The sequence below is a fragment of the Brassica rapa genome, chromosome A02 (genome assembly GCF_000309985.2).
Source record: "Brassica rapa cultivar Chiifu-401-42 chromosome A02, CAAS_Brap_v3.01, whole genome shotgun sequence".
In the NCBI taxonomy this organism is placed as follows: Eukaryota; Viridiplantae; Streptophyta; class Magnoliopsida; order Brassicales; family Brassicaceae; genus Brassica; species Brassica rapa.
The window spans coordinates 3,761,646-3,784,486 of NC_024796.2; the positions used below are offsets into that span (position 1 = coordinate 3,761,646).

Below are 22,841 nucleotides of genomic sequence, written 5' to 3' on the forward strand. Positions count from 1 at the left end.
AGGGTTTTGTTTTATTTCGGGTTTGTTCATGGTTCGGGTGTTTTGTGGGTTCGTCGGAGGAGGGAGAAGTTCTCAGGCGGAAAGGGTGTCGATGCATGTGTTATTTTATTGGAGGTCGGCGGTTATCGGTGGTGGATGAGATCTCGCCTCGGCGATTGACTCTCTCCAGTTTTAGAGACCCAAGATGGTTTGAGTAGAAGATGGGCGGAGCTTTTGAGGTCCGGCGTGGTCGGACGATCGGTTGTTTGGATCGCCGGCGGTAAAGAGAAACGGTGGTGACTCGGAGTCTTCGCAACACGTGTACCCCTCGACGGCGAGGATGGCAACACGTGGCCAAGTATCAGTAAGGCTGATATGTGAGGCGGCCGTTGTCTTTCGCGTTTAGTGTCTAGGGTTTTCCTCAAGTTGGGCCCGGAAGTTTTGGCCCAATTGAGAAATGTGTGTTACCCGTTTGATGTATCTGGGCTTTTGTATCTTATTTTCTTGTACTGGGCTTGGCCCGTTTTTAATTTTAAAAAACATTTCGATGGAAAAAAAATATTACAGACGCACCAGTGGTCTAGTGGTAGAATAGTACCCTGCCACGGTACAGACCCGGGTTCGATGCCCGGCTGGTGCATTATTTTTACTTGCTTTAAACTTTTGAAGAGAATCAACAGCATAATGGACCGTCTACTTGTTTTCCACTCTTATCTTTGTTCTACATAACACACGAGTTACTTGATGTGATTTTGTTGTTGAGAATTTTCGTTTTTAGCGTTCTCCTTGAAGCTCGGCCAACAAAAAAAACCACGTATCCTGAGTAGACTTTGCAGATGTAATGATGAAGTGACTGAGAGATGAATGATGCATCTTGTTGGTTAAATAATGCAAATGGATCATGGAAAGCTCAGAACATAATGGGGATGTTTTTATTTGTTTTGTGAATTTATCTATGATAAGTTTTTATGACTAGAAAGTTACGGAGTGAGGCTGTACATCTTCATCGGGAACCAGAAATTTATCTATGTTCCTAATTGTATTTTAAGCTATTGTTTATTTGCTCTTGCCATATCTAAGCCTAATCTCTTGTATACACTGGATGAGTTTTTTTGGTTCTTTTATCAAAATCCAGTACATGTATCAGAAGAACAGACTAAAACCCTGAGATTTTTCGGATAGGAACAGAAGGCTAGAGTTTAGAATTTGGTCATGATTATATACTATGTTTCAGTACCAGTTAGAAAAGCTTGCCAAATTATAATATACTATGTGCGTATTTTATAATTAAGATGACTGGGTGGTCAATAACTCATTGTACACTGAGTATCAGAGATGCTAAGAAGAAATGTAGTACCCATAAATATGATATATGTCGAGAGACTAGTACTAGAAGCACTATGCTTCAGCTAAAAAATTCCAGTTAGAAACTTAGAAATGCTTATCAAATCATAATATTCTATGAGTGTATTTTATTATTACGTGGTTAATGTACATAGAAATGCTAAAAAATCTATGTAGGAAACCAATATAAGATTTTCTGTCGAGACACTAGTAACTAAAGTACAATGTAATTATATATGTGTGCAATGAATGATATCTAACCATGGTTCACATTGTTTTTTTTTGGGGTCAAATCCACATGGTTCACATGATGTAATATTCTCCTAGATCTCGTGGAAGCACTACAAATGATATATTTTTCAATCAATATTATATATTCGTGTAATTTATGGATTCACGCATGCAATGTTTCTGTGAGTTATTCGCAGTTTCTAAGTCAACATATATAAATTAAACAATATATGTCGTACTATACATCCCCTGGTTAGTTTTATTTTCTTTTATTTATTTTTTTGACTGAATATTTTCAAATTAAAAGCATGAGAAAAAGAGAATACAAGCCTATCATCTCGATCGAGATCTTGAGTTTGACAATCTAGTTTCTATAATTCAATAATTTGAGATCTTCTCTCGGAAATACATTAACAAACATTTAGTATAGTACGTAATTTGTTTGTGACAACTGGTCAAAAGAAGAAGATGCAATCCACATATTTTCTTTTGTGACAATCATTCACATGGAAGATAAGAAGAAAATGATACAACTGACAAATTTAGCACGGTTTTCCTCAACTATTGTTTCCCAAACACTATGGTTGCAGTGAGATAGGTCAAATAAGACTTTGCTATTTCAACTATACTCCTTTTTAGTTTTACACCCCTAAAATAACACAAACACGTATGGGTATAACAAAATGCGATCTATATGTTGACTACCCATGCCTTTCAAGCTCAAGACGATCATGATCTCATTTTGGATGGTCAATAGTTTTTATTTTGTGGTTTATCTTATATTCATCTTATGTTCATACGTACTACTTTATTTCACTCCATAAAAAAAGTAAGTTGTTTAGAAAAAATAGTAGGTTCTGTTCGTTGCGGCCGGTGAACATTAGATGAATGAAAACATGATGTTCAGCGCAATGAGATGGAAAGATGAATGAACACATAAAGTCCATACATGCTCGTAAAAACATAAATGTCTGTGTATGCCCGTAAGGCGCTTTCTTCCCAGAGATGAGTTGAACCCATGATGTCGTCCAAACGTTCTTTTTATAACAAACCCACTCTCTTTCCATGTGATACACATGCCCGTAATCTATGCCAGTCTAACCTGTGTTTCGTCTCATTACATTTCAACATATATACTTTGATATTTTACTTTTCTTTTCATAGAAATTTCAAAATGTTTTGGGCAAAAAACGCAAAGCTTTTGATAAACCAAACGATACTAATTGTTTATAGTCAGATCTGTAATCTCTATCGGCGGTCGCACTTTCTGTGCCATGTTTACAGCACATCTTACAACTTACAATTAGAATGACAATTATTTTTCTAAATGTCAGAAGGCTCTTAGAGCATTTTTATTGGTGTAATATCTTAGAGCACTTCCAACAACAATATCTTAACAATAAAATTAAAGAAAAATTGAAAGAAAGACAAAGAAAAATATTTCAAAATTGATACTTTTAGATACGATACCATAAGCGTATGATTCCACATGTCTGTTTTTAATTGGTTCAGTTTATCAAAAATGATTAATTTTAATTAAATTAATGTTAAAATAATAATATTTTTTAGTTAAAAACTTCATTTTGAGAAGCTTACCAATAAGAACATCCTTATTGCTAGGACCAAGATGAAGTTTCTTAGGATAGTTTATTAATATATGTAGATTAAGAGATGAAGTTAAGATACTTGCGTAAAAGTGGAGATTATTGGTAGATAATTTTGTTGGTTCTTAGTTAAATAGAATTTTTTTTAGTAAGTTATTTGTGTTTAAAATAAAACATATAACATTAAAATAGAAATATAAGAAAACTACAAAGTTGAAAAAACAATTACAAAGTTGAAAAAAAAAACTTTGTAGTTTGGTGGATATGTTTGTTCTTCTTCTTTAAAGAGTTAAGTATAACAATCTCACAATACCAGGTTAGCTTAATTACAATCTCACAATAGACGATTAAAACTTTGTAAAAAAATTTCATTGATTGCAAACCCGGGGATTATCACACGATTATCAAACTTTGTTAAAAAATGTCAATCCCCCATGAACATTCAAACAAGATTTTCAAACATAGCTAACCTTATATCTCATATTTTAAATTTTAATTATCTCACATAAATCAAACCCTAATTCAGAAAGCAATCAATGTAACTAAATTTCCATTCGATTATTTCAATTTTATTTTCAAGATTTTCACAGAGGAGAAAGACGAACCATGCACAAACCAAATAATCAGAAACAGCAATGATATCATCACAACAAAATCATCTAAATCTCTAAACAGAGGAGGAACAGATACTTGTTTAGATTTGAATCGGCGGACGAGAGGATTTCGATTAGGGCAATGGACGTATGCGGAGGTAAGAACAGATCGATGAAATCGATGTGATGACGGAAGAAGAAATTAGAAGAAAGATTGACATTTCAATTTTGCCACCTACTCGCCCTCGAGAGAGTTCGAGAGAAGAAGAAATAAGAAGAACGAGAGAGAGACACTCCTTTCCCGTACACAAACCCTACACCCAACTAACATGTGACCACTGCCCCTGAAAGACGAGCTCAAGAACTTCTTAATTAAGAAATGAGATGGCCCGTTTTCATTTTTCTTTCGATCCATATTAGTTAAGAAATGAGCTTAAGATATGGTGATAACCATGCTCTACTGTTGCTCTTACTTAAGATTCTAAACTTAAAAAAAAGTAATATTTTAATTAAATTTTAGTTAATGAATTAATTTTTAGTTTTTAGAAAAAAGGTTAGTTTGACACATTCATTATAAATTTCTAAAAGTATCTTAAAAGTCCTCGTTTAATTTTTTTTATGTATCTCTCATAATTTCTATAATTCCTTTTTAATTATTTAAAAATTCACTAAGTATCTATTGATTGGAGGTGCTCTTGCGATTATAAAATGCATTCATGATGAAATGGGCTCCTTTTATATTTTACTACCAAGTGGAGAAAGTTTTAGTCGATCGATTGAATTAAATTATAAAGATATGACAAAAGTGGATATTTCATTGATTCTTTCAAGAAACTTGCCTATATCTTAAAATATAGATATGTCCGAACTCTGAACAGAGGAGGTGGAGCGGGGCTGAATCGGATCGGAGCGGTTCAGACTTCAGAGTGATGTCTTTATAGACATAATTATTTGAAATATTTATAGAAAATGCTACTTAAAGAAACTTTTGGAATAGTGGTGTTTAACTTTTTTCTTTTTGTCCACTAAAAGTTAATCCATAATACTAGGAGTTTGTAAATTTTATTTCTTAACTATTCTTGTGTTAAATTTTAAGAAACAATTTTAGTGGAATTTTTCAATATATGAAACCATAGTGTAGACAAAAAAATCGGGATCTTTCTTGCTTTAAACTTTTAGTTTTCCCTTGTTTGGGACTTAAGCCTCTCCGATCTTGGAGCTTCGTCTCCGAGGATTATGAACCTGCTGGCAAAGTGTTCTATCAATGTATCCCACCAATGTAATGAGTTTACCTCTGTTAATGAAATTTTAGTGTTAAAAAAAGTGTAGACATTTTCTATAGGTAAATAGTGTATTTTCTAGTGCGATTTTGTGAAACTGGATAAAATTCACAATAGTTTTTTTTTTTTTTGTTAGAGTAGAATGAGTAAGAAAACTCTTATAAAATCTCTTTTTTGTCAAGTTTTTAATAACTTTTCTGCATAAGCAATAGCTGTATATTCAGAATACCTTATTAAATGAGACCAAGTGGTAAAGATGCTTCTGTCGGCATTCACATTCAAATGACTAAGTTACCCGATGTGTAAAATCTAATTGCCAAAGAAGAAACAAAGAGGAGACATATCATTCTATAAATATACATGATGATCAGTTATCGTAATTCACATGGCAAGTCCCAAATAAAAAAGTCCAAAAATATATACAAAACAATGGTTTCCCGTGAGATCTTCTTACTACTCTCACTTATCCTTCTCAACCTAGCAAACACATCGCAGTCTTATGAACCAAAGGTTCAAGCATTTCTACACCCTATTTACAAAGACAAGGCCACAAATCTCTACTCTTTGCCTTTATCCATTGGCACGGATCTCCCTAGCCAGAACTTCCTCATCGACCTCAACGGAGCCGCACCGTTATTGCTAAACTGTGCCACCGCGGCCAAATCCCCTTCATACCGCTCCATCAAATGCGGTTCCACAACATGCAAATTCGCAAACCCTAGCTTTTCCTGTCCGAACAACACCACCAAGAAGCCTACCTGTGGCAATTACCTCTCAACTTCATTGACTAACCGACCAGTCAATGCTAGGTTCCTCCGAGACGCCTTCTACTTACTATACACTCCTAATGGAGTATACCATATGGACAGCGAAAAGATCTCTACGTTGACTTTGACTTGCACTGATGATGCAACTGCCTTAAAGTCTATACCCTCGGCTTTCAATGGGTCCATTGGTCTAGCTAACACTCATATATCGATTCCCTCACAGCTTGTCTCTATGTACAAGTTTCCTCCTAAGATGTCACTTTGCTTGCCTTCCACGGAAGGAATGGAGTCGTACTCCGGTGATCTTTGGATCGGTGGAGGCCCTTATTATTATATGCCTTTCAGTAAAGATGTCACCACGATCTTCGCCTCCACGCCTTTGATCAGTAGCAACTCTGGTGAGTACTTAATCGATGTGAAGTCCATCCAAATCGGTGGAAAGAACATTCCTATACTCCATGGAACTACAAAGATCAGCACATTGGCTCCTTACACTGTCCTTCACACTTCCATTTACAAGGCTCTTCTCGCAGTTTTCACCGGAAGTGCTAAGATGGTCAAAGCTCCGGCGGTGAAGCCGTTCGGTGCGTGCTTCCGCTCCAACGGAGGACGTGGAGTTCCGGTGATCGAGCTTGTGCTGAGAGGAGGGGCTAGGTGGAAGATTTACGGGTCGAACTCGCTGGTGAAGGTGAATCAAAATGTGGTTTGCTTAGGGTTTGTTGACGGAGGTGTGAGTCCAAAGAGCCCTATAGTGATCGGAGGGTTTCAAATGGAGAATAATTTGGTGGAGTTTGATGTCAAAGCTTCCAAGTTTTCTTTCTCTTCTTCTCTTTTGCTTCACAACACTTCTTGCTCAATTTCTAGGTTCTTTGGAATGTAGTGCACATGACTGATTATCGATGTTATGAAAGTTATCATCTTTCTTACCAATAAATTTAAGTCAATGAGATCTAACAGTGTCTTTTTCAATCTGTTGTACTTTGACAAGAAAGTACACCAGATCATTCTGAGTTCTGACATATTTTTAAAAGATATAACACCGACAGTACATAGATATTTGTAAGATATAACTAATTTTTTTTCCTAGCTTCCGATACCATTCTAAGTTTCTAACATTTCTCTCGAGATACAAGGCTATATATGTCTATCAGCAAATATCTGAATAGAGTTTTTTTTTTCGAGCAACTTCTGAATAGAGTTTTAAACAAGTAAAAACAATATAAAACTCAAAACGTATGAAAAAATAAAAAAATTGAGATCCTGTGTCTCTTTTGAGAGATAACAAACAAGAACCCCTTAAAAATTATTGGACACTTATCACCTTTTTAAATCATTAGTTTTGTCTATATATTAAATCTAAACAATTAAAATTAATCAGATTCAATATTTTATTATTCAGAATTGCAAGTGAGTACTGTTGATGTTTCTCTAATATAAGTTCGATAAAACCTTATTTTAATCTGAATTTCTTATTTTATCAACTCTGCTCACAACACAAGATATACCCAAGTATAGATATCTAATCAAAGACCCTTTTTACTTTTATGTTTGACGTTTATATTAACGAGCTGCGAGGAATCGATAAGTGTCTGTTAGCGAGACCGATGGACCCATTAAAAGCCAAGGGATATGCTGTAACACTATTTTTTTCTTTACATTTTACACTAAAATAGAGTAACTTTATTATAGAATTGTATTGCTTTAATAGTTTACTGTATAATAAAATTACACTATAATATAGTAAAATATAGATTAATGCTATATTTTTACTCTATTTTAATGTAAAATAAAATAATCATATTATAGAGTAAACTATTGCAGTAAATTCAACTCTATTATAGAGTTACTATATTTAGCGTAAAATATTAAGAAAAGATAGTGTTCTATTAAAGATCGTCTAAGGCCGCGTAGCATCAGTGCAACTCGAAGTCAAGTTAGAGCTCTTTTCAGTGCCTATTAGGCTTGGGCACAGATCGGATATCTGAGTTTTGAAAGTATTTTTGATTTGCTTTGTATACCACGAATGTCTAATTTTTCGATTTGCTTTGCTTCGGAAAAATACGGATATTCGGAAAACGGATATCCAAAAAATAAATAGATATTTACGGATATTTACGAATACTTACGAATATCTCATATATGCAAATAATCTTAAAATTTTGATACAAATTTTATTTTATAAAATATTTTTTTGCATGATATATAAGATAAAAATTAAAAGAAATTGTGAAATATTTAAGTTTTCTAGAACATAATATAGAAGAACGATTCAGCCAATTATTTTATGTTTCTGTAATAGAGACTCCTAGTGGAGTTAGATTGGGAATCTCAAAACTTTGATTGCCTAGATATCTAACGTTTAATTTGGATTAACTAATATACACTTTGCGTTTTCTAGACTGCTTTATATTATTAGAAGCTTTTTACATAGCAAAAATTACTTTATGCAGTTTATACTAATGTTCTAAAACTTGATTTAAATGGTGTCTAAACGTACATCTAAGAGCAGCTCGAACAGTGGAGTCTGTATGAGTATCTGAACTTTAAAAAAAATAAATTAGTGAAAAATTAAGAAAGAAAAACGTAAAAGTTTCTGAAAATAGACCTGGTAAAATACTTTCAAAACACAGAACGCACATCGAACCTTTTCTGATTGATCAAAAGAGAAAAGAATTATAAAAAAAATTCAAAACTAAATTGCTATCAAAATATTATTTTTTATCACTAAAAACTTCAGATAGAGGGAGCTGCTCTAAACCTTAGTCATAGTTATACACTTTCATTTAATCTAGCAAAAATATCTCTTAAATTAATTATGTTTCGTTAATTAGCTAGGTTTTGTTTAATCCCTTATATATTAGTAAAAGAGAAGCATTTGCAATAAATAATAAATATGACACACATTGACATGTGACAACCTCACAATTATTTTCACTTTAGAATGTTTACGTATCAATCTCATAGTCATTTAGAAATTAATGTGTTCACACACTAATTTTTTTTAATCAGTTCATTTTTAGTTTTCGTATTTTTAACTTTTGTATTAGTGAATTGAAGTTCTCTCTAGGCAAGTAATGAATAATATCATTGTTCACATCAACTAAAATGCCGAAATGATAGTTTTTTTTAGAAATTGTTAGTTTCATATCTTGCTGAATTTGGCCATGGTTGAAGTTTATGCATATGAAAGCAACAAATAATTGTAATTGGTTATGAATTAGGAAAATGAGATGAAAAACGCTATACACAAAGTTGGATCTTTAGTTTAGCCAAGTATTGTTTTTATTTACAGAATTTTCATATCAAATCATGAATTAGAAACATAATCAGATTGTTAGAAAAAATCATAAGTCATAAAATCTTTTAAAAAAAGGAAAATCCGCGAAATCAATTGAAAACATAATTCATGTACCGAGTAAAGAGACATTATTTTTAACTACGACAATATTGACACGACGCCCAACCATATATATAAAAAATGTAAGTTTGGATAAAATATTTGGATCCGAAGAACCAAACTAAACTTGATTTGAAAGTAATACTAAACACAAACTAAAACTGATTAAGTACTCAAATGAAAATAAAAGTTTAAAAACCGGATAACCATATCCGAATCCAATCCAAACTGAAATATTTTGGATACCGAAAATATCCAAAACACAAATATATAATTAGATATATTAGTTATTTTAAATTTTATATCTATAGATATTCATTAATATGAAACTATTTAAATAGCAAAATATGTTCAAAATACTGAAAATATATATTTTCTCCATCTAAATATTTAAGTTGAACTATTTTTATGTAAATTTAAGTATTTAGTCTTAAATTATTCAAATTTTAATGTTTTATATTATTTTTATTTTTAATTTTGAGGATTAAGTATATTTGGATTTCTGTTAAAAGATTACATAATTAAAATTGGTACTCAAACCCGAACCGAACCTACAATGATTCAAACCAAATCAAATCCAAATTTAAACCGAAATTTGTAAATATCTAAATTATATTTAAATTTCTAACTTTAAAATTTAAAATTCGAATAGATCAGCAGAGTCCGAACGGATATCTGAATGTCCATCTCTTAAAAATATTATTACAGCTTATAATAAATAATCTAATCAATTATTTAACTTGGCACCATAGTATTATTTATTCATTCGCCTAATTGTTAAGACAGAACAACCGGTGATATATGAGATTAGACAATTCTGTTCTGACCACAAGAAGTATTCTTAAGCAAAAGCGAAGATGAGAAAGAGAACTTAGAAGCTTCAAGATCCAACTCCACTAGATGATCCTCCATCTGAAAACCTCCTATCACCATTTCAGTAGTCTTCATAGTCACACCTCCGTCCAAAAACCCTAAACAAACCACATCTCTCTTCACCTTAACCAGCAAGTTCCACCGATTAATCCTCCACTTAGCTCCGCCTTTCACCACCAAATCAATCACCGGAACCGCCGCAGAAACTCCCATCCCTTTGGAGCTAAAACATGCATTGAAAGGCTTCACGTTTGCTACTCTCAACATCTTGGCTTCTCTCACAAATTCACTAACCAGAGCCTTGTAAATGGAACCTTGCAAGACAGTGTAAGGAGCCAAAGTACAGATCATAGCGTTTCCACGCCTTTTCTTACCCAAAGGAACGACGTTTCCGGCGATTTCGATGGACATAACGTCGATAAAGTACCCACCGGTCGTTTGGTCAATTACCAGAGGCGTTGAGGCTAAGTTCTTGGAAACATCGTTAGTGTATGGAGAGACTCCTCCAATGTGAAGGCTTCCTAAACCGGCAGGTTTAGATGGCAAACAGAGAGACAGCTTTCTCCGGTTTTTGTGCATAGATGCAAGCTGGGAAAGGAGCGAGAACGAAGAGTTGCCAAGACCTATGGTTCCGTTTACAACCTTTGGCATGAGTCTCAAGGCGTTAGCGTTGTTGGGGCAAGATAATATCAACGGAGAGTGGACGGAGTTAGTGACGCCGTTAGGTTTCGAGGTGAGAAGAGAGACAGAGTCAGTACCGAGAAGCGTGTTGAGTGGATGCTCGGTGAATGAAGTGGAAACGTATTTGCCACAAGTGTTGGTCTTGTTGAAACAGAACGAGTCGGGCTTGGTTTGTTTGCATACAGCTGAGTTGCAACGAATTGAGAGGTAGGTTATGGATTTTAGGACGGTGTTGCAGCGGAGGAGAGCGGCTGAACTGCCACCGAGATCTATGGCGAGGCTCTGCGTTAGAGGAGAGTGATTAATGTTTCCGAGGTTGAGGTTTGTGTACTAGAGACTCGTAGCTTTGTCTTTGATCAAGGGAAGTAGAAAAACAGATGGGTTTGGTTTTTTGACGCCTGCCGTGAGGGAAGTTTGTAGGGTTAAGATGATGAAGAATGGGAACAAGTTGATCAACGAAGCCATTGTTGTATACGTTTACTTTTTTTTTTTTTTGGGAAATGATATGGTTGCTACGATGAAAGTGATAGTGTGTTTTATAGTAATCATCAAGTACTCCGTTTGTGTGAGTGACATTTGGTAGCTTTCTCGGGAAGCTAGGTCATTGGGTAGATTTCTTTAGAAGCTTTCTAATTTTGTTTTTTATGACTGAATATTAGCTTTCTAATTTTGTTGTGTTCCAGTGAAAGAAAAATTAATTGTAAATAAGATCAGATAGATGATTGGTATGACGGATGTTTAAATAGAGTAGTAAGTATAAAATTAAAAAGATTAGAGAAATTTAACCTTTTGCTCTTACAAAATCGTAGACATGTAAATATAAAAATAAATATTTTATACCTCAAACAGTAGACTTATAGTAATTAATTATGCGGCTTGGAAATTTTAGGGTTTTTATTACTGTTTGTCTCATTAATGTACAATTTTTTTAGAAACGTTATACGGATAATTAATAATTTATAACAAAAAGAAAATAAACGATGTTTTAATAAGAAAAACGGATTATATACTAGTTTATTTAAATTTCGACTGGATCACATGTGTTACACGCTGAAAAGTCAAAAGATAATGTCATGACTCATGCATGCGTGAAATGATTCTATTTCCGGGAAGGCCGCGTAGAGCAGCTAGTGTTATGGAGCAAGAGTGAGTCACTAAAAGCCATAAGCGTGGTGCTAAAGTCGAAATCGATCATATAATCTTGAAGCTGATGTGTCCCAATGACCATAGACTCTTTAGGTTTCTTTCCACCATCGACGAACGCCAAACAAATCACCGTCTCCATCACTCTCACCACCGTATTCTCACCGTGAAAGCTCCACTTTACCTCCCCTGCCCTCCCCGGCACTCCAATCTCTATTACCGGCACATTCTTCAGTCCCCTCTTATTCCTAGAGGAAGCGCCTTCGTCGAAGCAGTCTGTAAATGGTGCATGCCCTGGAGCCTCAAACATTCCTATTTTCTGTGTAAATAAGTTGAACCTCAAATTTAAAACAGAGATTATTAATAAATGATAAGAGTTTTTTTAGAATTTTTACATATATCAAAATAACTAATACTTTTTATTTATCAACAATTTATAACTTAAAATATGAAATTTAAAAATGGTTATATTATTGTAATATCTGAAATTTGCCACTATTAACTAATTTAAAAATGAGAAATAAGAAGTATTTTGTGATTTTGGTAAAAACTTGTCTTTCTGTAAGAAACTAATTTAAAATAACATAAAATACTATTATCATTTGAGACAGTATTTATTATACAGATGTTGGATTTATTATACACGTAAATTTGAATCCCTACTATCAAAAATAAGATTTTTAATTTGTTCATGTATAAAAATCAGTTTATTTTTTAATACCGTTGCTTTTTGCGTAAACGACCGAGCAAGAGCATTGTAGATATCGGTTTGCAGTACGGTGTAAGGAACCACCGTGCTCAGCCTAGCTCCGCCCTCAAGCAAACTTGGGCTCAACGATAAAGGGCTTCCACCAACGTAGAACGACTGGACGGAGAGTAGATAATCTCCCGAGCCTATATTTTTCAACGGCGTTAAAGTCATCGGAACCCGGTTATTACCACCTTTCACGCCCCCGATATAGAAGTGACCGGTTCCGGAGGAAGGCAAGCAGAGAGCGAACTTCGGGATGATGTTAAACGCTGACGTCACCTGTCTCCAGAACGGAAACTGTCCCGGAGAAAGACCAATAACTCCGGCGAGTTGAGGGGCGAGACCTTGGATGCGTTTCTCTTCGGCGCAGGAGAATGTGAAGCGGGGGAGGGAGGCTTTGGAGACGGTGGCTCGGTCTTGAACGACACGGCCGGTGGTGACGACGGGGGTTACGCCGAGAGGGGTTGGTTGCCGGTAAAGACAGGTGTTCCCGTCGCAGCCGTTCCCGGGGATGGATTTGCAGGTGGAGCTCTGACAAGTGACAAGGCGGAGTAACGATAAAGATTTGAGTTTACGGCAGTTGAGCCACGTGAGGCTGGTTTGGAGATCGAGGAGGAGGTTGACGGGAGATTTTGCGGCGGAGTCGATGTCGAGAGTGGTGTAGAATTGTTTGGTTGGTTCGTCTTTTGTGATCGGAAGAAGGTATTGAGCTTGTGATGTCAGAGTTATAGCGGCGAACATGGAGAGGGAGACGGTGAGGCGCATAAGGCCACCCATATTTCTTTTCTTATTAGTCTGTTTTTTGGTTGTTGTGATGAAGTTGGACAATAGATGTCTGATATTTATTGACCTAAGAACACGTTTCGTATTTTAAGAAAATGAAAGATTAAATTATTTGAGTATTTTTATTTCCTTCTATATAAAAAGTAATGTATCCTTTTTGGTCACCATTAATGGTATTGAACAATGCATCATACACTATGCATGAGACCATTAACTATATTTGAGAAAATGGAGATCAGTCGGTGTAGCATTAACTGGTAGGGGTAATAACTTGGGTGGTTAGATCTACGGTATAGTATTATTTTGACCTGATCATATAGCAAAAATACAATATTACTTCTTTCTAGATCGGAAATTGATATAAACAAATACATTCAACTTGAACAACAATCATATCTAAAACTTCAAACCTAGCTAGAGATTAACACATTTCAAATTGCCAGAGAGTTAATCCTAATAACTAGCTCATCCTGTTGTATATAATGCCTTATGTAACTCTTGTCTTCTTATGGCATCTCCATCCATATTTCATATTTTCCTCCAATATAAAGTAAAAGTGAATATAAAGTAAAAAATCCTGCAATCCAATTACATATCTCACTCTATAATGAGGTTTACTCTACAAATAGAGTAATTTAATTTTGTTTGTTCATCACTCCATATTCACTTTTACTCTTATTTTGGAAAGAAAAAATGGAGTTTAACATTAGAGATGCTCTTAATATCCTATCCGTTTCAAAAAATTACATATCCTAAAAAAATATTTTGTTTCAAAAGATGTATTTTTTATATTTCTAATACAATTTTTGTCAACTAATGATAAAAAATTGTAAACTTCAAGAACATTAATTGCATTTATTGAAGTCTTATTGGTTTTAAAATATAGAAAATATTAAAATTACAAAAACTATGCATTAATAACAAAGTTTTATTATGTTTTATTAATAAGTGTGAAAATTCCAAAACATATATTATTTTGAAACGGGTAGAGTATATCTTGTTTAATTAGCATAAGCTTTGAACACCCAAATACGCTTGTCTTATAATCGTAACCCTAGTATGGATTATAATAAGTAAAAAAGGTCAAACTAAATAATTGGAATTATCATTCATTTTTCAAAATCAAATAGGTGTATTAATCTAATAATCATTAATATTTTTTTTTGTCTTATTACTTATTTCTACAACTTTGATTGCAATCTGATTTCTATTTGAAATATCTAAACATAGGAAGAAAGGAGGAAAATAAGGAACACTCTGAAAAGAGTTGCCCCAGAGCCACTAAGATTAGATATAGTTTGAAACTTAAACTTCAATTGGATGTTTCAAAAAAAAAACTCCAATTGAACTAAAGAAGATACAATGAAATAACTCAAAATGTTAAAACTTTCATTCAATATTTGAAGCAAAGTAATGGGAAGACCAAATGGTTTTGGTCGCTTTCTTAAGCTCGTATTTTTATGTTCTCAGTAGATTTTATTTTTATAAAAATATCCTACTTTTCAAATTGGTTTTATTTGAATATGTATAGTCGTGAATTAATTCGTGGTTACAGTAGGTGAGTTTCCAACTTGTTGAATTCAGTTTGGAACTTCAGGGTGAATTATTGATGTCGTCAAAGAAGCCATTATAACTTTCCTTCTTGATTTAGAAAAATATGGTTGCTACTTGCTAAAATGGAATTGACGATGTGCTTAGAGTATTTAAGTCCTTTCCGTTGACGGGATAGCATGAGACTTTCCTTGAAAGCGTTGGACATTTGGTTTGTATATTTCCTATAAGGTTTTCTACTTTAGTATTTGGTTAGTCTATCATCTCTGATCTCCATCATATGTGCGGTACTTAAGAACTTTGTACAGAGAAAATTTAGAAATTTCAGTTAAATTTTCAACGAAAGATAAGAGTCGTTCAAATATTTCTAAAAATCATGTATACTCTCTCTCTCTCTCTTTTTATATATATATATATATACATATCTCTCTCTCTCTCTCTATATATATATATATATTTCTTATTTTGCAGTGCAAACATAAAACCAAATGTATAGATTCAACTCATATAAACCCATGATTTTGTTATATTTACTTTTACATGGGGAATTTTAAATTTACCTCACATTTACTATCGTTTTTCAAATTTACTTTTAAATGATAATCATTTTCATAAATATATTAAGTTTATTATGAAAAAAATAAAATTAACTCTCCTAATTTTTTTGTATAAATGTTTAATAATTATTTGTAACAGTTTATAAACCTAACCCACCTACTAAATACTAAATTGTAAACAATAATCAATAAACCATAAACCTAAATGTCAAAATATTTTTAATTGAGTATATTTTTGAAAGTTGTATTTAACTTAGTGTATTTCAAGCAATTTATCCTTTTACATAACTTTTGAACATATATCATTTCTGTTTCTCAATAGATTAAAAAATATCTTTATATTAATCTAGACTCGTTTTGTTTGTTTCTTTTAATTAGTGTGATATTACAGAAGTTCACAAGCAAAACTTATTTATATTTTTGAATTTACAAATCAAAATATTTAAGTTTCAAAACTAGTTAAGTGAAATATTGATGATATATAGTTTAGATCTTTACTCCAAATAATATATATTTTGAGACATAATATCAGTAGTGACTCTTCTAAACTTATATTTTCTTAAATTTTACTTAGGATATATATTTATTTAAATAATAAATATTATAGGCACAAGCTTAAAAGAGAAAAATAACTACTAGTCTTGATTCTCTTGAAGACTGAAAATATCCAACCTTTTTGAAACGATTTAAAAACTATCAGTTTGAATGGTATGTATAATATCATATATATGTTTGTTATTTAGTGTAAAATGTCTAAATTATTATATCGAAATGGAGGAATGCTATAAATAGATGTGAACACATAAAGAAGATATTATTCAAGAGAAACGGGACAAAAAGATGTGAACACATAAATATATGGTTGCTACTTGATAAAATTGAAATGAAGATCTGCATACGTGAGACTTTCCATTTTCAGTCTCTCATCTTTAACAAATATGTGAAGTACTTTTATAGAGATAAATTTAAAAATTTTATTTAAATTTACAACAAAAGACAGAGTTATTTAACTATTTCAAATAAATTATATATAATCCTATCATATATATATATATATATATATATATATATATATATTTCTAATTTCTTAATTTGCAATGCAAAAATGAAAACGAAAATATAGATTCAACTCACATAAGCAAATGATTTTGATTTACTTGCTTTTACATGACATTTGAGACATATCATTTCTATTTCTCAATAGATTAAAGTGATGTTTATATTAATCTAGACTCGTTAATGTGATATTTTAGAAGTTCATAAGCAAAACTTATTTATATTTTTGAATTTAAAAATCAAAATACTTTAAGTTTCAAAACTAGTTAATGAAATAGATGATACTTTAGATTTATACTCCAAATAATATATATCTTGAGAGAGAATGTTAGTAATGACTAGTGAGTACTCTTCTAAGTCTAAGCTTATTTTTCTTAAATATTACTTAAGTTTAATAGTTAAATAATAAATATTATAGGGATAATCTTTGAAAAAGTAATAAATAACTACTCTCAGTTACAAAAAAACTACTCTTGAAATTTGAAAATATCTTACTTTTTGAAACATCTATCAATTTGACGTGATGGTGTATATCATATCCTTATTGTTTTGTTTTTTTTTGAATAAACTATATGCTTATTGTTAAGTGTGAAAAATCTTCAAATTATCATTCATATCGAAATGGAGGAATGCTTTCAAAAGATGTGATCACATAAAGAAGATATTATTCAAGAGCAACGGGACGATATCATAATGTCATACGCATGTGACTGATTCTATTTTTAGGAAGGGGAAATGGAGCTGCAGGTTGTAGAATGGAGCAAGAGTGAGTCACTAAAAGCGAACGTAGACGTGCTCAAGTCAAACTCCAGCAAATATTCTTGAAGTTGATGTGTCCCAATCACAATCCAATCGTTCGGATTCATTCCGCCGTCGTAGAATGCCAAACACATCACCATCTCACTCACTTTCACCATCGTATTAGCACCATAAAATCCCCACGTCACCTCCCCTGTCTTCCCCGGCAGCCCAAACTCTATCTTCGGCACGTTCGGTCCGGTCATATCCTTTCCGGCGACGTTTTGTGCATCGAAACAATCTTTAAACGGCGCAACGGATGCGACCTTAGATATCCCCATTGCCTGTGTAATTTCAAATCCCCCCCCCCAAAAAAAAAACAGAATTAGTGAAAATCTCATTTTTAGCATGACATTGCTTCATTTCTATTTTTTTTTTTAACTTGGAATGTATAAACCTAAGTTTTGTCCATGAAATGGAATATAATTTTTTTTTCTGTAAAAAAATATCCTCACCTTTTTCATTTAAAAGAAACTCCTCATTATAATGTATAGTTTTAAACATTATTATGTGGTGTTCATCTTCTAAACCGAATTACGATGTCAAGATTTTAGTTTTATTTCATATAAATGTAAAAAATGATTTCTTATCTTTGGGAATTATACCTCTGCCTTGAGTGTAAATGACTGAGCAAGGGCATTGTAGATATCGGTGTGGAGTACAGTGTACGGAACCACCGTGCTTAGTTTGGCTCCGACTCCGCCAAGAAGCAAATTAGGGTTCAACGTCAAAGGAGTCCCGTCAACGTAGATGGATTGGACAGAGATTAGGTAATCTCCTGAGTCAGTTCTCATCGGCGTTAAAGTCTTAGGAATCTGATTAGTGCTGTTATCGAAGGGAGGGATGATGTAGTAAACGCCGGCGACATAGAAGCGACCAGTGCCGTATGAAGGCAAGCAGAGAGCCAGTTTCGGGATGACGTTAAAATCCGAGGTCACCTGTTTCGTGAACGACGAACTTCCGGGAGAAAGACTCAAAACCCCATCTACCGGAGGGGATACATCTTGGAGGTTGTAGGCACATGAGAATGTGAAGATGCGCAAGGAGACTTGGGAAAGGAAGTTTCCCCCGTCGGTAGTGGAGAAGGAGGCTGCGTCTTGGACGACATGGCCCGTTATGTTCTCGCTGCCGAGAGGGTTAGGTTGCTGGTAAAGACATGAGTTTTCGTTGCAACCGTTTCCAGGGATGACCTTGCAGGAGTCGCTGTCGCAAGCGATGGTGTGAAGAGATGTTAAAGATTGGAGTTGGTGGCAGTTGAGCCACGTGAGGTTGGTTCCTAGGTCGAGGAGGAGGTTTAGTGGAGATTTTACGGTGGTTCCGATGTCAAGAGTGGTGTAGAATTGTTGGGTGGGTTCGTGTTTTGTGATTGGAAGAAGGTATTGAGCTTGTGATGTCAGAATCATGGCCGTGAAAATGGAGAGGAAGCAAAGTTTGCCCATCATTTGTTTTCGTTAGGGTTTTTTTTGTTGGTTGGTTTGTGATGAAGATGGACTATAACATATGTATGGTATTTATAGATGTAAAAACAAACCTAGGATCTTAGAAAATAATGGTGTTCTGTTTAATTTTGTTTGGTGGCCATAGTAATGGTATCTTTTAATATTTGAACGTTGACTACGTAACCTCCATGCATAATAATGATTTAATGCTTGACAACAAATACTCCCTCCGTTTTTTAATATAAGTCATTTTACAGCTATGCACGTAGATTAAGAAAACCATTAATTTCTTATATTTTCTAAACAAAAACATCATTAATTATTTACCTAATCACAATTCAACCAATAGAAAAATAAAAGATATATTACCATTGGTCATACAACATTAATTATTAATAAATTTTACATAGAATACCGAAAACGACATATAATTTAGAACAAAAAAATTTCTCTTAAACGACTTATATAAAAAAACGGAGGGAGTAATATATTTGAAAAGAAGGAGAAGATCAATAGGTGTGTCCGCGTAGGCTAGTTTAAGGAACATTTAGCATTAATGGTACGTAAGAGATGCAAATTTTCAACCCTGCTTATGGAATACACTCACATGCATTGTGGGTTTACGTCAACATCATATATTTATTTCTTTCCAAAGTAGTTTTAATATTGAATTACCTGATATTAGGATAGCATTATATAGACATACATATATTATGTTAATATTATGATCACTTCTTGCTGGATCGAAAATTTGATAAACAGATGCATACAAAGGGAGTAACCATCGTACCTTAAACTTGTGATCAATTCGTTTCATATTGCTAGGAAAATCTTGGACCGGCATTGAATGACCATGATTACAAATAGCTCATCATATTGTATTAGACCGTCCTTTTAACCAATTGTCTCATGGAGAAATATTGTTTATAGTCCGAATCCTCAAATACATTATTCCACGTGACAATTCCTTTAATCGCAATTCTACTCTAGAAAGTCTCTTAATTAGTTTGTACGTAGAATCAATCTGACTTTCTCTGCGGATCAGCAGCTGATTCTAATTAATGCTGATTGGATGGCTCGTGTGTACCGGTCGGTCTCTGCTTCACGATGACGTCTTCGGCTGAGGTAGAATAAGCTTTGTAGTAAAATTAAATCTCTAGTTTAACTCTCGTACATATCGACAAATACAAAACATATGGTTGTCGGATGAAGTAAACAAATTCAAACAGAGTGTGTGTAACTTTCCCTCCAAGTAAAGGAAAAAAGTTTTTTTTTTTGACAAAGTAAAGTAAAAAAAAAAGTTAAGAAGGATGAAACAAGATGCAGAGGCAAAGGAGCCAGCAAGGAAGATGAACCATACCTATGTATAGATATATCGCACTCTTCCAAGCCCAGAGTAACTCTAACCATTTCCAAAACTCTCCTCCAAGGCTCAAACCCAGGCCACAAGCCCTTCTCCTATCAATCCATTCGAGATCGCGAAAAACATGACCGGGAATGCGACAGTGACCAACACAATGCAGCTGCACGACGCACGCAACAAGCTCTTACAGGACGAACTATTAGACACATTGGCACAAGTAGCTGAAATGAGGTGGCGAAGTTGATTATGGACATGAGGCATAGACCGTTGAAGGCAGCTGAAATGGTTACTGATTTCAAGACAGTCCAGTTGGTCCCATTATGACGAGAGGAGAATGGAGAGCAACCCGGGGAAGCGAAGAGGATGTTGTAGCCCACATGATGGAGCGGTTTGTTGGGGAATGTTGACACGGTACTTGACAAATAAAGTAAGGAAGCAGTGTGACGATGAAACCCAAAAAGTACAACGCAAAGACCTGTTTGGTCGCATCTAACCATTTCCATGACTTGAGGTTTTCAGCGGGGTTATGAGTGGCTTTGGCAAGAGAGTTTTTTTTTTTTTTTTTTGCTAAATTATAACTTTGGCAAGGGAGTTACATCCATCAAATGTATAAAGAGGCTGCGACCATTGGAAGAGGGGCTACAAGAATAGCAAAGGCATGTACGCTCCTACATAAATAAATTTGCCTGGGGAAGTTACTGGGTAGAGGAAAAACGATTGATGGAACTTCTCAAGGAGGTTCTTCACTGATCTTATAGTTCCTTCAAGTAACCTGTGTTTACAGAGCAAGCACAGGGTTATCATCAAACACTCATAAACGACTTATTGTAGTTCTTGCGCATTACAAGATTCACATAAACTAGCAGAGGTAGGTATACTGAGTAAGAAGAAGGAAAATATAATGATGAAAAGTTGAAAACTCACTGGGCACTTCGCAGAAAGAACTCGTGTTGCCTTGCCTTACCGTCTAGAGGAAATCTATTGCATTCTGTTTGGGTTATTTAGTGCCAAATCATTGTTTTTGTTTATATACTAGTAGTTCTTTCTTACTAATAAGGTTCAATAATGACAAGATTGATCTGATCACATATATACCTTGGTCAAACAGTATTTTTTCTCTTTGGTCATATTATTACTTAGACACTAATAAAAAGTATTGCTATTAAATTTAAACTTACATAGATTTAAATAATATCCTAATAAATATATAATGTTTATGTTGTAGTGTTTAGGTTTACGCATAAAGAAAGTCATAACATGTTCACGTAGATGCACACAAATATTAATTAGCATCTGGCTATTGTAACTCCTAAATCAATGAGTTTCCGTACGGGACAAATCATTTTCATTAACAAGCATTATCCAGAGGTTTCTGATGTAGTGAATAGATAATATAGTGATCACGTGTGAGTTATGAACAATTACCATTTATCATGCTGGGTTACTATCAAATATGATTTCTAGCACCAAAATAACACGGCTATCATATTGGATTTTCGTATGTGCCCCCCCCCCCCCCCCCCAAGAAAACCTTGTATATGTCATGTTCATAATGTAGGATAATTATCTTGTTTTAAATAGTTTTTGAAATTTGTATAAAGATAAATATTTTGCAAAACGATATCATAGTTGTTTTCAGCTTTTGTAGTTCCCACTCCCAGGTCCATGATTGCCATTGGTCAGGTATTTCTTTCTATCTTCTATTATCTTGCGAGGATGTAAGAAAATAATACTACTAGTGGGCTTTTAGTTTCTTTTTAAATAGAAAATAGAAAATGATTATTGTGTATTTTGTTAACATCAATAAAACAAAATGATAACGTTTGTTTCTCATCCGCTTTATACTTATATAAGTTTTCTTGAATCTGATAGAAAAGTCAAAAAACAAACTATTTACATAGAAATATGTAGTATGATACTAATTTAATCATCCACGTTCGTGGACATTGAACAAGATAAAACAGTAGTTGTCCACTCAAAATGTCAAATAGTGCAGCTCACGCTCAAAAACGTTGACCTAAAGAAATTTGTTTAGTATACCGATTGATTAACTGAAAGGAGGAAACGAATTGTATGTTCTCAAGTATTAAACAAGGTACGTTTAAGTTTATAAAAAAGATGTTGTTTCATTATAAAAAGTATTGCAATTACGTATGATATAAGTGCCTGGTTAATGTGTTGTTAGCTTTTTCTTTTTGTGCACTAGTCTGTTGTTAGCTTGTTATGCAGGTTATCTGTGCTAGTCACCAAAACTATGGAAACAAAAACACATTTTCCGGTTTGATCTTTAGATGGGGTATATTGCTTAACCTATTTTTTTGGTTGAGTATCGATATTTTCTTTGCGTTCATTGTAGCTTGTAAATATTTGTTGAAAAATAACATTGTTAATGGAGGCGGGAAGCATTTGCTCCTATGCATTAGATGGTTGCGCAAACATAAGCATTTGCATAACATTGTTAATGGAGGCGGTTGAGTATCGATATTTTCAACTTGCAAATATTTGTTGAAAAATACATAGAAGGCGGGAAGCATTTGCTCCTATATTTACTCTATAAAAGGAGTAAATAATAGAGTATGAACTTTTTTTTTGAACACAGAAAAATGGAGTATGAAAAAAAAAAAAAAAATCACTCTATTATTTATAGAATA

At 33.7% G+C, this 22,841-nt stretch overlaps 4 protein-coding genes and 1 non-coding gene across 5 annotated transcripts; 2 read left to right on the top strand and 3 right to left on the bottom strand.

Moving 5' to 3' along the window:
- Nucleotides 1-548: 548 nt before the first annotated feature.
- TRNAG-GCC lies at nt 549-619 on the top strand. The gene has a single exon. It is a non-coding gene; the product is annotated as a tRNA-Gly (tRNA).
- A 2,200-nt stretch (nt 620-2,819) lies between these two features.
- On the top strand, nt 2,820-9,436 carry LOC103851205 (probable aspartic proteinase GIP2). The gene has a single exon (XM_033285802.1). It carries the CDS (start codon nt 5,392-5,394, stop codon nt 6,676-6,678), a length of 1,287 nt encoding a protein of 428 aa, XP_033141693.1. The 5' UTR covers nt 2,820-5,391; the 3' UTR covers nt 6,679-9,436.
- A 490-nt stretch (nt 9,437-9,926) lies between these two features.
- LOC103851260 (probable aspartic proteinase GIP2) lies at nt 9,927-11,484 on the bottom strand. The gene has a single exon (XM_033285805.1). It carries the CDS (start codon nt 10,717-10,719, stop codon nt 10,003-10,005), a length of 717 nt encoding a protein of 238 aa, XP_033141696.1. The 5' UTR covers nt 10,720-11,484; the 3' UTR covers nt 9,927-10,002.
- A 232-nt stretch (nt 11,485-11,716) lies between these two features.
- Nucleotides 11,717-13,494, bottom strand: LOC103851206 (probable aspartic proteinase GIP2). Its single transcript, XM_009128050.3, has 2 exons — nt 12,614-13,494; nt 11,717-12,211 (listed from the first exon to the last, which is right to left on the bottom strand). The coding sequence occupies exons 1-2, from the start codon at nt 13,418-13,420 to the stop codon at nt 11,849-11,851; spliced, it is 1,170 nt and encodes a 389-aa protein (XP_009126298.1). The 5' UTR covers nt 13,421-13,494; the 3' UTR covers nt 11,717-11,848.
- A 3,683-nt stretch (nt 13,495-17,177) lies between these two features.
- On the bottom strand, nt 17,178-18,890 carry LOC103851207 (probable aspartic proteinase GIP2). The gene is made up of 2 exons (XM_009128051.3): nt 17,994-18,890; nt 17,178-17,672 (listed from the first exon to the last, which is right to left on the bottom strand). Exons 1-2 carry the CDS (start codon nt 18,828-18,830, stop codon nt 17,313-17,315), a joined length of 1,197 nt encoding a protein of 398 aa, XP_009126299.1. The 5' UTR covers nt 18,831-18,890; the 3' UTR covers nt 17,178-17,312.
- Nucleotides 18,891-22,841: the final 3,951 nt, after the last annotated feature.